The sequence below is a fragment of the Brienomyrus brachyistius genome, chromosome 9, assembly GCF_023856365.1.
Source record: "Brienomyrus brachyistius isolate T26 chromosome 9, BBRACH_0.4, whole genome shotgun sequence".
Taxonomy (NCBI): domain Eukaryota; kingdom Metazoa; phylum Chordata; class Actinopteri; order Osteoglossiformes; family Mormyridae; genus Brienomyrus; species Brienomyrus brachyistius.
The window spans coordinates 16047124-16064088 of NC_064541.1; the positions used below are offsets into that span (position 1 = coordinate 16047124).

A 16965-nucleotide genomic window follows, 5' to 3' on the forward strand; every position below is an offset into this window, starting at 1 on the left:
ATTACGAATGAAATTGACAACTATTCCAATATAAGCGAAGCGAAATATATAAAATCAATAATAATGATCATTGTAATCTGAATGGAAGAATGGGTGGGTGTACCTGTGTGTGTTGGGGGGGGGGGTCTGTATTTATCACATTGTGGGGAATAAAACCTGTTACCTTGTTTTTACCTTGTGGGCACGTTTTCACGTCCCCACAATATAAGTTTCATGAAAATCTGTGAATGCAATCAAAAATAACATAGGGTTATCGTAGCATTAAGGTTTGTCCATAGATATCAATTGAAAGTCTCTTATAGGAATATAATATGAACTGTGTGTGTTTCTCTGTGTGTCTGTGTGTGTACGTGACGTACTGGCATGTGAAGACACGTGATGATAGACTTATTTTATCAGGGTAGAAAAAAATGGTTTGTTTCTGTCATGTTGTTATATACGAAGGCTGCAGATTTGTCACTCGTGATGCTCAGGTAATTCTTCACATTAAAGGGGCGTGTGTTTTCAGAGTACGGGAGAGGTGAATTAAGAGGGGGCATTTTAACTAGCGTCCCAGCTGCCTAGCAACGGAGCCGAGGTGAATTCCGTGTACATCTCCAACATGATTCCCATTAGGTAGACAGACTACTGAGCAGTAAGCTGAAGTTACCTTTTTAACATTAAGATTGTTAGTAACGTGACTTTGGAAATCAAGCCGTTATCGTGGTGAAGTGTTCATATACTGGGTGTTGTACGCCTGACATTAGCTAGCTGAGTCGAGCAGAGTGGAGAAACTGAGATGGCAGCATTTGAACTACAAGTGCAATAGACAATTCGGTAAGTAAATATTTCCCAATCTAAAACAACTTAGCATCCTGCTTTTGAATATTTGGATACCGATCTTTACAAGAGATAATAGGAAGTTAGCTGCATACCTGATCAAACTGCTAATACAAACTTATAGCTAGATATAACTTTCATGCTATATTGTTCCGAGACCGATGAAATGTTATTGTCTGTATTGCTTCTGGACAGTGTGTATGTTAATGCATTATAAAAATAACAAAGAAGCTCGTAAGGTGGTCCTACTGGAAGGAACTGCGTGACAACTGGACAGCATGCTTCAGCGGAGGTGATTAAAGATTAATAAAGGCAGACGGCACCAATACAGGGCAACAGATACCGTTTTGGTTTAGGTGACAAAACATCTGAAGGTCCCCAGAGGTTGCAGTGTTGTTCCATCACTAGGAAAAAATGCCGCATCTGAAAAGTTCAGTGTTTGACTTAAATACAGTTTGAGACAGGCAATGAAGATGCTTATTGTCCTCCTATATTTGTTTTATTTTTTTGTCTGTCTTACTTGGTTCTCTAGAGCTAAGCAGCTGAAATGTGCAGTTTTCACGTTAGACATATTAAAAGCATTTAAATAAATCTAAGCGTCAATTTCAAATTTAAATAAATAAGGATAATTTCCAAAATTCATTCAGACCCTTTTTTGTTTATTTTTTGTAATTTAACAATACAAAATTTTTGATAAATTTCCAAGACTATCCACAACAAGTCCAAACAAATTTTCCCAAAACTGTATCCCGTGGACTGAGTGAGTTTTGGAAGTTTTCTCTTTATTTTACAAGTATAATTACGGGCTTCGTCAGGGACGGAGTGGGACCGTCTTTAAGCCGTGGGGTGATGTGACACATCGTAGAATGGGGGGGGGGTTGTCCTCCATGGTGCCAACACAAAAAAGACAATTCTAAATAAGCTGAAAATTTATTCTAGTTTCAGAAAATGGCAGACAAAACACTGCATCAGACCTACCGTGACGGCACTGGTGGGTCCGGGTAGACACGGACCCACCCAGATAGAACTCAGGTCGCCCCTTTCACCATTTTCTGCGAGCGATACAGTACGAGAAAACGATTGTGCCTGACAGGTATGTGTGTGCCTGGTTAGATTATTCGGAGGAAAAGTTGGTTCTTGAGTGACAAATAGATTTTTCTTAGTAATGCCACAGGTCATTTAAAAACTGACAAAAAAGTATAGTTGAGTCTGTAGTGTGATTTTGTCGCCGTGTGAATCGTTACTGGGCTGGCCCACCATATGTTCCGCTTGCCTGCACATTCTAGGATTTCTGGCTCCTTTTAATGCTTCAGATGAGTGTTTCCTATTGGCAGGAAAATATGAATGGGGACTTTCAGCAGAAGTATCCATGTACAATTGCACATATTATAAATCAACTGAAAATTTACTCTACTTACTACAACAATAATTAGTAGTGGTATTATACCGTCTGAAAGCTTAAGAATATCAGACAAAGATTGTTCCTTATTAGCAAGTCACTAGTCTCTGCTGCTTTATTCATGATCTTATCGGTGTCCAAAGACATAAGAATATCTTTCTTTGTAGACACCACTATGAAAGAAGTGTTCTTGGATACCAATGTTCCTAAGTCTGTTTTTGGCAGCTGTTTATTGAGCCACATTAACAGTGTTATCGTGTGAATCGCGGCACATCAATGTCTGCTTTGCAATGAGGTGTCTGCATAGCGGTAATCTCACTATATTTTTATTTGTTCATTCAGGAACGGCTTGTTCATTATGCTAGAAACCCGGTGCATTTTAGGCTATACTGTAGGGCCACATGTGCTAGTTTGCTGGCTATTTCGATCTCACCCACTTCTATTAAAGTCATGACCCAAGGCTGTGATGTTAAGTTGACAGACTACAACGTTTTTCCTTCATCCTTCCTTTCGTAGCTCCACCATGCTTTTTCAGAGGGGGGCCCCAAGTTGAGTTTGGTTTCATGCAAAAAAAACTTTCATTGTAGGAGGGGCTGCCATCCCTCCTCTGAGATGGATACATGCATGCAATGCATGTACCACTTGGGAAGGGGCCGTCTTTTCATTGATTTACTACATGCACAGATATTTATCAGAATTTGAATTGGTATGCACTGCAGCTCGACCGGCCTGGAAACATCACCGGCCGACAGGGACATTTTCTAGTGCTCCCTATGGCCACTCCTCCCCTGACTTTCAGTACGTATGTTACTGCAGTTTCACTCTTGTCCTAAGTACGCTCGTCCTTCAGGTACCATGGCATCTGAAGCACTGTGCCGTCCCCATGACGACCTCGGGAGAAATGAAAGACAAGCACAAGCCGGAAGAGGACACGGGCCCAGAGTCCCAGCTGGTGCGGGACATTCAGGGGCTGACGGCATCTGGGCACGACTCCTTGGTTCAGAGAAAGTGTGTGAAAGCAATTGACTGCTTTAAGAAGGCGTTCAAAGCTTCGCTGGAGGTCAGTCTCCATCTGTTTGGTTCCTTTCCTGCTTCCTGCCTGTCACTCTCTCTATCTCTTTCTCTGTCTTTCTCTCTCTCCCTCTCTTCCTATCTGTCTCTCATTCTCTCTCTCTCCCTCTCTTTCTATCTGTCTCTCATTCTCTCTTCTCTCTCTCTCCCTCTCTCTTACTGTCTGGCTATCTGTCTGTATTTGTGTGTCTCTATCCCTGTCTGTTTGTCCCTCTCCCCCCTCTCTTTCTGTCTGTCTGTCTCTCTGTCTCTCCTCTCTTTCTCTCTTACTGTCTGTTTTACCCCTCTCTCTCCCTCTCTTTCTGTCTGACTCTGTCTCCCTCTTTCTCTCTCTCTCTTTCTCCCTCCCTCCCTCCTTTATGCAGTAGTACAGGGTCATGGGTAGACTGTCTAATGCATTTTCCACATGGAGCAGATTCCTAGTGCTGCTCTATAACTGATGAGTTGTGCAGTGCATGCAATCTGTACTTTTCTTTTATTGCATCATTTTACTCGAGGGCACTTCAGCCCGAAGAGTAGTAATTTATCATTTTAAAGATGGAGTGAGTTGTTGCTATATATATGAACCCTAATTAAGACAGTCTCTATTTACTCTCAATTTATCCACCCATCTTGCAAAAACTTTTGTAGTGGAGGAGGAGGAGGAGTCTCCTATTCCAGGAGGCACAGGAACAGACTGGTTGGGCTTCTCTCTCATCACAGGTCACACACAAATAATCAAAAGCTGTTGGCACATTAGAGACACCAGTTCTCCTAATGGAATTTTTAGCCTGGGGGAGGTAAGGCCCACAATATAAGGAGAATGTGCAAATTCCACACACAGACCTACGACCAGAGGTGGACATTTGGGGTCCAGAAAGTAAAAATCCAGTCCAAGATTTCGTTTCAGCCAACCAGTTGAGTATCTGTGACTGTGACTCTTTATACTGGACTGGTTGGTTGAAACACAATCTTATCCTGGATTTTTACTTTCTGGACCTGAAATGCCTATTTCTGCACAGGATCCAGGGATTTGTTTCTCCGTCGCTGGAGGTGTGAAGAGACAGCGCTACCCACTGTGTCACCCTATTCTCCTGAAGCCTACCTGACCTCTGCTGCCTGTCATCCTCAGCTGAAAGACGCCCGTGTACAGCGAGCTTGCGCCTTCAACCTGGGCGCGGCCTACGTGGAATCGGGCAAGCCCCAGAAGGGCCTGGAGTACCTGAGGCGCGCCCAGCCTGGGGAGGGGGGCGAGCGGATAGCAGACCTCCAGTTCAACCTGGGCGCCGCCCACGAGGGCTTGGAAGACCCAGGCAGGGCAGCCAAACACTATCTGAAGGCTGCTCAGCTTTACCGCTCCCAGGGAGACGGGGGTGGCGAAGCGGATGCCTGCATGAAGCTCGCCCATTGCTACCTGCTCGTCCAGGTCAGCCCCCCCCCCCCCCCCCAAATACTATGTGTAATATGCTATGATGACAGTGTAGCTTTTTGTAAACTGAAGTACTCATGTTTATCGATGAATCGGGTACGTGCGCTATATATAAATAAATTTGACCTTGACCCTCGACTTACGTCCAGGTAACTTTCCGTAGATGAGGATGTAAGTCAGTCTGGACGTATCTTGATCATTATAGGGGAGCAATCAGATATACCGTACAACATAAGCAAAGGTGGATAGTTCAGAACCAGGAAGTAAAAATCCAGTCCAAGATTTCGTTCCAACAATCCAGTTGAGTATACAGTGACTCTTTATACTCATCTGGTTGGTTGAAACAAAATTCTTGCTGCATGCCGCACGTGTGGTAAAATATGTTTGCTAACGTCCACTACATCTGCTTTGAATATCTCTCCATGAATTTTATTAAGGCTCTTATGGGTCCTTGGACAAAAGTACAATTGGATGTTACTCGATAGGGCGTAAGTCAATTGATGACAGTGTTGAGTAATGGCCAGTATAAGTATATGTATATATACACACGTGGACAAAATTGTTGGTACCCTTCAGTCAATGAAAGAAAAACTCACAATGGTCACAGAAGTAACTTTAATCTGACAAAAGTAATAATAAATAAAAATTCTATGAAATTTAACTAATAAAAGTCAGACATTGATTTTCAACCATGCTTCAACAGAATTAATAAAAAAAAAAACTCATGAAACAGGCCTGGACAAAAATGATGGTACCCCTAGAAAAGACTGAAAATAATGTGACCAAAGGGACATGTTAATCCAAGGTGTGTCCACTAATTAGCATCACTGGTGTCTACAATCTTGTAATCAGTCAGTGGACCTATATATAGGGCTCCAGGTAGTCACTGTGTTGTTTGGTGACATGGTGCGTACCACACTCAACATGGACCAGAGGAAGCGAAGGAAAGAGTTGTCTCAGGAGATTAGAAAGAAAATTATAGACAAGCATGTCAAAGGTAAAGGCTATAAGACCATCTCGAAGCAGCTTGATGTTCCTGTGACTACAGTTGCACATATTATTTAGAAATTTAAGATCCATGGGACTGTAGCCAACCTCCCTGGACGTGGCCGCAGGAGGAAAATTGATGACAAATCAAAGAGACGGATAATACGAATGGTAACAAAATAGCCCAGAAAAACTTCTAAAGAGATCCAAGGTGAACTTCAAGCTCAAGGAACATCAGTGTCAGATCGCACCATCCGTCGTTGTTTGAGCCAAAGTGGACTTCATGGGAGACGACCAAGGAGGACACCATTGTTGAAAACAAGTCATAAAAAAGCCAGACTGGAATTTGCCAAACTACATGTGGACAAGCCACAAAGATTCTGGGAGAATGTCCTATGGACAGATGAGACAAAAATTTAACTTTTTGCCAAGGCACATCAGCTCTATGTTCACAGACGGAAAAATGAAGCATATCAAGAAAAGAACACTGTCCCTTCTGTGAAACATGGAGGAGGCTCTGTTATGTTCTGGGGCTGCTTTGCTGCATCTGGCACAGGGTGTCTTGAATCTGTGCAGGGTACAATGAAATCTCAAGACTATCAAGGGATTCTAGAGAGAAATGTGCTGGCCAGTGTCAGAAAGCTTGGTCTCAGTCGCAGGTCATGGGTCTTGCAACAGGACAATGACCCAAAACACACAGCTAAAAACACCCAAGAATGGCTACGAGGAAAACATTGGACTATTCTAAAGTGGCCTTCTATGAGCCCTGACCTCAATCCTATTGAGCATCTTTGGAAAGAGCTGAAACATGCCGTCTGGAAAAGGCACCCTTCAAACCTGAGACAACTGGAGCAGTTTGCTCATGAGGAGTGGGCCAAAATACCTGCTGAGAAGTGCAGAAGTCTCATTGACAGTTACAGGAATCGTTTGATTGCAGTGATTGCCTCAAAAGGTTGTGCAACAAAATATTAAGTTAGGGGTACCATCATTTTTGTCCAGGCCTGTTTCATGAGTTTTTTTTTTTTTATTAATTCTGTTGAAGCATGGTTAAAAATCAATGTCTGACTTTTATTAGTTAAATTTCATAGAATTTTTATTTATTATTTACTTATTTACTTTTGTCAGATTAAAGTTATTTCTGTGACCATTGTGAGTTTTTCTTTCATTGACTGAAGGGTACCAACAATTTTGTCCACGTGTGTATATATAAGTTTCCCTTAACTCGGATTTTAGCAAAGAGGCCTACTTCCATATGCCAGTGTTCAACACGCTGCTCTAGGCTGGTTTCATCGAAATTGCTCACACTGCATTTCAAAGTCTCTGTTTCTTGTATCTTCTAGAAACAGCTAGGCAAGTTTATGCTAATGTATGCGCTTAGCGACTTACGAAATTTGTACATATGGAACTATGATTATATCAGGCTATGAACCCAGGGGCGCCCTTAAATGGTACCTCCAAAGGCTTGTTGAAGACATCATTCATATGCATTTCAACGCTGGAAATACATAGAGTTTAATTAAATCATAGCAACTGACTGGCAATGGTAGTCCCTAGGGCTGAGAGATACTGGAAAAAATTCACATATTAAATTTTTTTTACAATAAATATTACGATATTTCTATCCATCCATTTTCCAAACCACTTATCCTAATGGGTCACACTGGAGTCCGGAGCCTATCCTGGAAGCAATGGGCACGAGGCAGGGAACAACCCAGGACAGGAGGACCTAGCAAGGACTTAAAAACAGTACACGAAGAAAAAAAAATGTCATTAGAAGCAGCTGTGAGTCGTCAGCACACATGCTGTGGGGTAGCAGTCAGCGGTCCAAACGCAGCCCTGCGCCACTTACACCTTCTGCTGACTTACAAAACTTTAGCCTTTTTTTCGGAAGACATGTTTTTCATTTTTTTTCACATTTTTATAATGCTACCCTAGTGCGAATGATGGTATGGTGGCTCAGTGGATAACATTGCTGCCACCAGGGACTGCAGTTTCTTCCTGTAGCCCATTAGCGTGGCGAGGTAATTTGGCATCTCGAAATACCCAATAGCGTGTGACTTTTTGCGCCTGGTACCCATGATAAACCACTTGTCGACAAATTTAGCCATCAGAAAATGGAAGGATGGATTGTGGGGGGAGGGAATTTATAACATTATAAAAATTACGAAATTAAAATCTGGCAACCCCTGGCAGGTATCTGTATACATTTGGGGCTTGTGTACCTTCGTCTTACGTTGGGCCACCCTGTACTTCAGGACTGGACGCAGGCAGCTGAGAGCTACCAACGAGCTGGGGAAGGCTACCGACTTGCAGGCCGGCCAGACGCAGCGGCTCTGGCTCTGAGGGAAGCTGCCGACAGCATGCTCCGGTGTGACACCTTCACCACCGATGACATCACCAGGGTGCTCACCGATTCGCTGGAACTGAGTGCTGGTGTTGGAGAAGAGGAGACACTGGGTGATTAGGGTTTATGCATGCATTCCCTCACAATACCCTCTTTTTACAAGTCGCTAGAGTCCACAGTGTAAATAGTGTAAAAAGCTTTCTAAAGTTACTGTTCAGATGTATGTAAAAGCCGGCTGAAATCACCCACTATTTTAAATCATATTATTATATTATATTGTTATGAAATGTCATAACTGAATTTAAATATTGATTTTTTAAATTAAAATGAAAACTTGGTAAAAATAAAAAGGCAGCATAAAACATTTTAATCGTCACTGAATCAAGTCCCTCAAAATACCATTTGCATTATGCAGATTGTGTTTCATAAAATGGACAACAGTATTTCTCAACCCAGTCCTTGGGACCCCCTCACATTTTTGCTCCTTCTCTGCTCTTAGCCAATCAGGATCACTGAATACCTGGAACCGGTGTGCTGGGCAGCTGGGGAGGGAGCAGAGATGTGGACTGTCGATCTCAAGGACTGGACTGAGAAACACTCCCCTAGCACAGTGTTTCCCAACCCAATCCTCGGGGAACCCTGGACAGTCCACATTTCTGCTTCCTCTCAGCTAACATCAACATAAGCACACATGTGCGTGATATATTTTGACAGTTAATGTAGCATATGATTGTGGGAAAACAGCACAGAAACAATTCAGTAGCCGCCTTATATTTGCAATAGCACATTTACTTGGCTAGCAATTGTAAACAGCTGAAGATAGCTAGCCTTGTTTGCTGTCGCTGAGATGCGAGTCGTGAATGTCAGCGTGACAACTTGTTGATGTGGTGCAGAGTTATCGGTAGAAGATGGGAACAAGTGTATGTCATTACAGGCTGAAGTACTGGACGTGTTGAAAGGCTTGTGGGAGTGCTTGTGGGAGTCTTACACTATTTAAACAAATATGAAACAGGGATGTTTATTAATCATAGTCATTGCCTGACCAAGATGTCTAGTGAATGTCTGGTCTCTTTCTGACATAACGTTTGTTGACAGCATTTTCGGCCAATAGAAATAATCTTCTGGCATTCCTGCTCTATTGCATGCGTCACCTTTGGCTACTCTGCACATGATACTCTGTCCTGCAGAGACTCGTGTCTCAATGGGAATTTTGAGGGACAAGGGGAGGGGATTAAGAGATGCGATCTGTCGGACGAAGCTCACTCATTGGCCAGATTCCCCTGACTGCAAGTTTATTCCAAGTTTAACGACATGTTATTCACAGTCAATGTAGGCACGTTATTGGTTGACTGTATAATAAATTTATATTTTACATATTTTTTTATATTGGGAAGGCATGTCGCTACCTAAATTAATTGGCACAATGCCACTGCTTCCTGGGATAGGTGCCAGGTGTCACCTTGAATAAGCTGTTATGAAGAAGGGATGGGTATAGTCTTAGCAAAATAATGCACTGAAATGTTGTCATAAAACCCACAATAGCTACTTTACTGTTCCACTCATCTTGTAGCTCGTCATTAAAATATTTGTCAATTAAAATAAGGCTGTTGCAGGCGGGAAAATAATTTTAGCGATTGTGATATTCAAAAGAACAAATTAAGATCAAAACCAGGGAGGCTGATTTAAGCAGCTTGTAAACCCAGTAGAAGTGCTGTTGAAGCATTTAAGAACAAATGTTAAATTGCATCTGGCTAAGCTGAGCTGAGGCACGGCGGCGAGAGCTGTCCAATGACAAAACGGGATGGGACGATCACGTCTGCAGCCTGGGAGCGGGTCTTACCTCCGCGTCAGAACCCCAAGGTGCGATATAGCAATTTGCAAACTGGCAGGAATCTCAGAGGAGGCAAAAAAAACATGCCTCATAGATTGTCCTAAAAAAACAGCTTTTTTCAAGTGAACCTTACACAATATCACACCAACTGAAAAACTGAAAAACAAAATGTGGGTGGATTCTTTAGGACTGGCCTGTACTGAAAACCAAGAGGTGGAACCAATTAAGAATAAATTAACACATGAGATCATGGCAAGTGGGAGTCTGAAAATGCAAATCTGCATTGGGATAGAGTTTCTATTGCCATAAACAAATTTCCCAGATGTAAATGAGGTAATATACATAGGCGAGGGCACATGGAAACAGAGAAAAAGGACTCAAAGACTCAAAGTCCAATATGATTCAAAATAATGTCAATCATAAAACCATAGTCTTTATTAGAAGAATGTTTGGCTTCAGTTACAGGAGTGTGTATGCACATATACCTGCATGTCTTCATCTTTTTCGAGTGTTTTCACGACTTTAAAACTGAACAAAATCAGAACCGTACATCCTGTCATGCTGTCCTTACCATTGCCTATCGTGATGAATGCGTACATTGTACGTAAATGGCTTGTCCTGCATAAATTTAAGGAGTTACCGAGTTACAGGCTGGGATGCACAGAAAAGCAGTCTGAAAGTCTGAAAATGCTGGTTTCAGTAGGATTACCTTTGAAAAACCATAACTGAATGTCCAAAAAAACTACTACTTCAAGGTCATGCTGGACTAGCCTTGAGCACTTAAGCTGACTCCTCTGCTAGAATTAGATGTCTAAATGAGGAGAAAACATTGGATAAATGCTAAAACAATAAATAAAATATGAATGTTTGTTTGTCCTGTAACAAGAATCTGTCTCTGACCTTCCTGTTGTGCTGTAGGTAAGCTGTACAATGACATAGGCCTGAACTTCACTCAGCTGAAGCTGTTCCCAGAAGCAGCAGAGTGTTTTAACAGGGCGCTACCGCTGGCCCATGGAAGGCCTTGCAGGTTGGCTGCTGTCCTACAGAACCTTGGCGCCGTCCAAAACACACTGTGCCAGTACCAACAGGCTCTCGAGTACCACCAGGAAGCTGCAGCCCTACATGGTGAGCCTGGTCACATGATGGTCATGTGATGGTCATGTGATGGTCATGTGACAACAGCATGGGGCAGCATGGTCATGTCTTCTGTATGCATGCACACACGCTGGGCTGTTCTTTTCAGTGTTAATGAATTGCGTTTGGTCAGTGTCCCTGATTGGCTTTCAGCAGGTATTCCCTGGTGCTTATGTTATGTTTATGTCCGGAAATAAGCTTTTGAATGCAAAGGGAAAGCTGAAAATGCTGTGTGGCATTTTTTTTATGAAGCCATATAAGACAATCCTGGTGTGCACCGAACAATTGTTGTGCATTGCAGAACGATCATTGTGCATTGAAGGAGTGCGGCTGTAATTCACTTTGCCTTCTCTCTCCCCAATAGGGTCCCTGGGCAGCCGTAGTGCTCAGGGTCAGTGCTTCAGTAACCTGGCATTTGCCCTCAGACAGCTGGGGAACCTGGAGGAGGCGGCACAGAACTACCTTCATGCCCTGCAGGCCTTCAAAGACACGGGTACAGCTGGCAGGCGTCACAGTGCTCTTATTTAATCGTATAGCCTACTCTGTGTATTTTTGGCTACATGACATTCAGCTCCCCTCAAAAATACCTCCGCATGCTGTCTGGTTCTATCCCTCGTCTATCTCTCCCTGTATCTGCCGCTTTTCCCAATTCCCTCCATGTGCAGATGATCCCCAGGGTCAGTGGCAGGCCTGCGAGGGAATGGGGACAGTTTGGTTACACCTAGGAGACCCAGGGAGGGCCATACAGTACTACAAGCAGGCACTGGGGCTGCTGGCTAAATGTAAGGTGAGAGTCCAACCAGCAGCACCCAGTCCAGCCAGTCTCCTAATGAGCTGGGGATCTGCAAGCGCACAGGGCTCCGCTTCTCTCCAACCAGTTCGTTCTGCTGTGAATTGTCAACCAGTTATTTTGATACAGTACTTTGTATCCAGTAGGTGTCACTAGTCTGACTGTGAACAGCCCCAGTCATTCCTTCTCAGGCCAGGAACACGGCTGTAGATGAGCAGCACTGATTTATTATCCCTCTTGCCCGCTGTCGGAAACCCGTCCCCATCCAGGACTGTCCCAGCTCAGTGCAGGAGCGCCTTGTGGATAAGCTGGCTGCCGCCATCCAGGACAGGCTATCCCTGCAGAGCCAGATGACCTATGATAGGGGCCTCACCCCTACTCAGCCTCAGGTAGACGGCCTCTTTTGTATGTTTCTGCTCTATTTGGGATGCGGCACTTGAGTTAAACATCAATCAGACTAATGAGGTTTAATCTGAATTGATTTAATGCAAGTCCTACTAGACCAGGAGCCTCCAACTCCAGTCCCGGAGAGCTACCATCCAGTAGGTGTTTACCTGAGAACAGGTGTGGCTCATCAGAAGCCAGGTAGGGTAGAAAATCTACTGGCCAGTAGATCTCCAAGAGCAGAGCTGGAGGACTCTGTACTAGACAAATCACTGAATGTTATATGGGGTAATATGAGTTTACTTTGATGAGTTGGATTCCTACTGGCTTAGATGTTGACCGCCTCTCTCATTTTCTGTAGCGAGTTCACAGTGAGGAAAGGTCCATCCCACATCACGGCCCACAAGATATGATCCTCCACAAGCAGCCGTCACTGAGGTGAGGGCCAATGACGTCCACCTTCGGGTTTCGTAGGACCACACATTCAATCGCAGTCATTCCCAATGGCTATGAAAGTAAGCTTTCACTATTTCGCATGTCTGTGTAGGACCACAGGTGTGCCCTCTGCTAAGCAGTCTGAGCCCCATTGGTCACGAAGAGACCCCCAAATTCACAGGCCGGAACTCCAGACCAGGAAAATGATTCCCAATGGGTTTATGGTGAGGGACAGTTCCCTGGGTAAGCACCGAGCTCGGACAATCGCAGATTCACTATACTGCAGCACACATGTAGCTTCGACCAGAATCTTCTCAGAAAAGATGCCCTGGTTTGCTTCGTTTCTGTACCCAGGGGTGATACCCAATGGCACAGTCCCAGAGCGATGGCGGGAACAGCGGGTCCTGGGTGCCGCTCGGCAGGACTGGGATGGCAAAGCCCATCCCCTGGCGACAGATCCGCGGGTTAACGGGCCGCATCCAGAGCTGTCCAATGGTCACAGCGCACTGCATGAGGCCAACAGGCAAGAACGTATACACATTTATGCAAGAAAAACTCATATTCATACTAACACCATGTAGGATTTCCTGTAAACTGGAATGCAGTGGCTAGTAAATGGACCAGTGAAGTAAACTCACTGTTTGTTTTTACTGGGGAAGTTAGTCTTTTTTTATGAGTCCATGGTTTTATCTTTATTCATTCATTATTTGTATATCATTTACATTTTTTCCAGTATTGGAGTGATCAAGTTGTCTGTAGGTGTAGCTAGTTGTGTGCCCTGTGATGGGTTGGTGCCCCATCCTGGATTATTCCCCGCCTTCTGCCAGCAGCCTCCAGCATAGGCTCGGGACCCGCATGATCCTACATAAGAGAGGCAGTGTGGAAAATGGATGGATGGATGGATGGATGATGGATGGATGGATGGATGGATGGATGGATTTTAGGGGGGGCTGTTCATTCCAGTTTTTAGAGCCATTCCTGTTTATCTTTAGTTTTAGAATCGCCTGCATCTCTTAACTTGACATTGCCAGCGCCTGTTAATTTAACTACCCTGCAGATTCTCCTCCACCAAAACAAATGTTTCTCCTGTCTGGTCCCTCATTGCATAAGCACTGAGATGGCAATTAATCATGGTGAGGGAGTCCAGTGAACTGAGGAGACTCCGTCACTCAGCTTCTGCGTGCGTTACGGCAGAAGGAATGGGAACGGAATGGGTGGGGCGGGGGGGAATGGGGGGGCACAATGGCCACATGGCTTTGTTATTATTACATCTAGTCATTTAAGCCGGTCCTTTGTCCTTGATTTTGTAGATGGCTGTTTTCAAAATGACACCATGCCAAGAAATCACACCATGCACCTCCAGAGCCAGCAGCTCTAAGCGTACTCCCAGGCCTTTCCCCGTGGCGTTTGCACAGTTCTCCTTTATTATTTATTTCCTGACAATCCATAACGATTAAAGTAAGCGACTAGGTGACAGTGAGTGTGGCCCACAGGGTGAGATTAGTTGTGCACATGTGCGGCCAGCGATGAGATCCCGCCCAGGGCGTCTCCTGCCTCGCGCTTCACGCTACAGACCATAACCCTGCTCAGTCCTGCATCGCTTAACGTCAGGGATGCATTCTGAGAAGTGTGATTCTGTCATTGTGTGAGCATTATAGAGCATAATTACGCAAATATATATATGGTTCCGCCTACTACACACCTAGGCTGCGGTACTTTTTTAAAGTAAAGAGAGTACACTTTAAAATTATAATAAAAATAGTAAATACATAAACCAGTAAAAGTTGTTTATTATCATTATCAAATATTATGAACTGTACATAATTGTATGCAGTGCAGTAGATATGTTCATACAAGCAGCAAATATGTGAGCGATACATTAAACTGTAACACTACGACGGCACTAGGCAAAAAGAATTTTTCAGCTCCGTTATAATCTTATTCGACCGCCGTCATATATACACTCTGTCTTTGACCGAAAGGTTATAATGTGGTGCATGACCTTACTGGATAGGGGATCATGGAAGGTGGATGACCACCAAAAAGTATTTATTTTCGTTACTGACTTTAAAGCAGATTAAAGTTTCTGCCAACGTGTGCAGCTGGGCATTTTCGTGGGGCAGCACCTTGGCAATGCTGCGCCTACCCCACGGCCCCCGGCGCCTTCTGCCGCTGCCCGCTTCAGCCGCTGCCCTCTTCAGCAGACCGGCTTATACTCAGCACTGTAAACAATCCAACCTTTTGCTACAGTTCATTTTTAGGGGGGAATTCTTTATGTGTTTCTTTTTTGTTGCCTTGTTTCCATACCAGGAATCTAAACAACACCTATCTGAAGCCAGTATCCTGCTACCAAGGTCCAGAATTCCCAGAGCCTAAAGCCACCCAGCATGGTAAGTGCAGAAGGGATAGCAAAACGTGTCCCCCCGCTAATCAAGGTATGTAATCGCTCAGCGGAGGACAGATCTACTATAAAGAGCAATTTTTCATCATGCAGGAAATGCTAGAATTTGACAATAAACTCTCTTTCCACAGAATGGGATGTAATCATTAAACAATTTCATGCTGTAGGTATACAGACTTCATATGTGTATAAATATGCAGGGACATACCTAGCCCCCCCCCGCCCAGATTTACTTATTTTATCTATTCAAGGGCCTTAGTCAGGTGCTGGCCCCCCTGATTCTGCTAGTGAATCCATGCCTCTTTGTCCGGCGCCCCTGGAAATATACTACACACATATTTCAGAATATTTCTGTGGGAAAACTTTGAGTTCCGCAGTTTACGGCTGACTCTGCCCTTGATGTAAACTGTACTTTAGTTCTTTGCTCAAACCAATCTATCCGGTCAGGTTCATCCCTAGGGAAGCAGAACAAGGTCATGCATGTAAGAACTGAATGGAAATCATACCATTTTGCGGGTGATTGATTATGACTAGAGCTGGCCTTTTAGAGACTAGGAGTTTGAGCCGCTTAGCGGTTTAGCCCTGATGTCTGTCTGCATGTTTCATACCTTTCATTTCGCACTGATGGAGCAGTAATTGCTCAGCTGAGTTTTCTACTGGGAGAAAAAAGACTTCAGTTGAATCGTTCATATGAATTTTACATCTGTCATGTTTTCTGCTTCTGTAGAACTTCTAGGTGATTAGACTGTTTGTAACACACAAATGGTGATCGTTAACTTTACGTGTTATTGCAGTTTTTTTTGTCTCTTTGAACAGATGTTCAGGGTAAAGCTTTATTACTCAAGTATGTCTTGGTGCAAGCTTTCCTGATGAAACAGACTGTCATTTAAGCATTTTGATAGTAATGTTGTTTTCATTTGAAAAATACTTGAAATATGCTGCACATTTAAAATAGATATGGAAACTAAGGCAGATAATTATTTATCAAGCATTATACAAATAAGATGTGTGTTAAATCCACATATTTGCAACTCTGACACATAACTTTTCATCCCAGGTGGGCTCTTGTACAACCCTGTTGAGCGGAAAACAACAGAGATGAACAGGTGAGGACCTTGTCTTATGATTGAAAACTTCTGGTGCGGCAGTATACTAAGCATTCTGATTCACTAAATTATTCACACATATCTGTTTAGAGATATAATTATATGTCATGTTCCTAATAGCTAACTGGTGTCTGTTTAGCAATACCTCCTTGGGTCAGAGTTCTCACGTCACTAAAAGCTTCGAAGAGGAGGAAGCCATGCCCTTACACAGGAAGTGGAAGTCGCAAGTTTGTCTCGTCATGTGACTTTACCAAGACTGGACATTTTACGTCAGTGTGTGGACCGCGATGTGTCTACTACTGCTCCACTAATACTGAACTGGAGAAAGGTTAAAAGATTTATAATGTCTTAAAGGATAAAATGTAAAAATATGGCCTAAGAAATTTAGAAAATAACATTTATTCACACAATCATTGTAACAACATAGTAAAAGAGCACAATGAATGGTGTAATTAAGCGAATATTGTTTATTTATGTTATTCCACAGTATGTTCCAATTCAATATTGTATATTATTTTAATTATTGTAATAATTACTACCTAGGTTTACATTTTAATTTTGTGTGATTCCATATTAATATACATAATTTGTCAACAATTTGTTATAATGTTATTTTTTATCCCCAAATATAAAGCACGTAGGTGTCTGTATCGACACAGTCGCGGTCCAGTTAATTAAATCAAAAATGCAATTGCAAAGCTAAACTGGTACCCCTAACGGTTTATTGATACTGAAAGAGAAAAAATTCTTGATTGTCCCCATAAAATGACAACATTGTGGGTCTCTGTAATTCTATTTTGTTGCGCATCCGATGCGACCCCGAAGTAAAACTAGCGTATGTATTATAACGGCAGGA

The 16965-nt window shown here is 43.2% G+C and overlaps 1 protein-coding gene across 1 annotated transcript; it reads left to right on the forward strand.

Moving 5' to 3' along the window:
- The first annotated feature begins 10 nt into the window (after positions 1–10).
- LOC125748727 (tetratricopeptide repeat protein 24) lies at positions 11–16782 on the forward strand. The gene is made up of 14 exons (XM_049025233.1): positions 11–816; positions 3069–3278; positions 4401–4694; positions 7940–8141; positions 10778–10984; positions 11358–11486; positions 11659–11780; positions 12053–12172; positions 12529–12605; positions 12715–12845; positions 12957–13125; positions 14913–14992; positions 16061–16109; positions 16249–16782. Exons 2-14 carry the CDS (start codon positions 3102–3104, stop codon positions 16352–16354), a joined length of 1863 nt encoding a protein of 620 aa, XP_048881190.1. The 5' UTR covers positions 11–816; positions 3069–3101; the 3' UTR covers positions 16355–16782.
- Positions 16783–16965: the final 183 nt, after the last annotated feature.

Excerpts from the sequence above, each read along its gene's own strand:
- LOC125748727 (XM_049025233.1), top strand. The coding sequence starts at position 3,102 with ATGACGACCTCGGGAGAAATGAAAGACAAGCACAAGCCGGAAGAGGAC. Across the intron at positions 3,279-4,400 it reads CGTTCAAAGCTTCGCTGGAG|CTGAAAGACGCCCGTGTACA; the intron begins GTCAGTCTCCAT and ends TGTCATCCTCAG. Across the intron at positions 12,173-12,528 it reads TCACCCCTACTCAGCCTCAG|CGAGTTCACAGTGAGGAAAG; the intron begins GTAGACGGCCTC and ends CATTTTCTGTAG.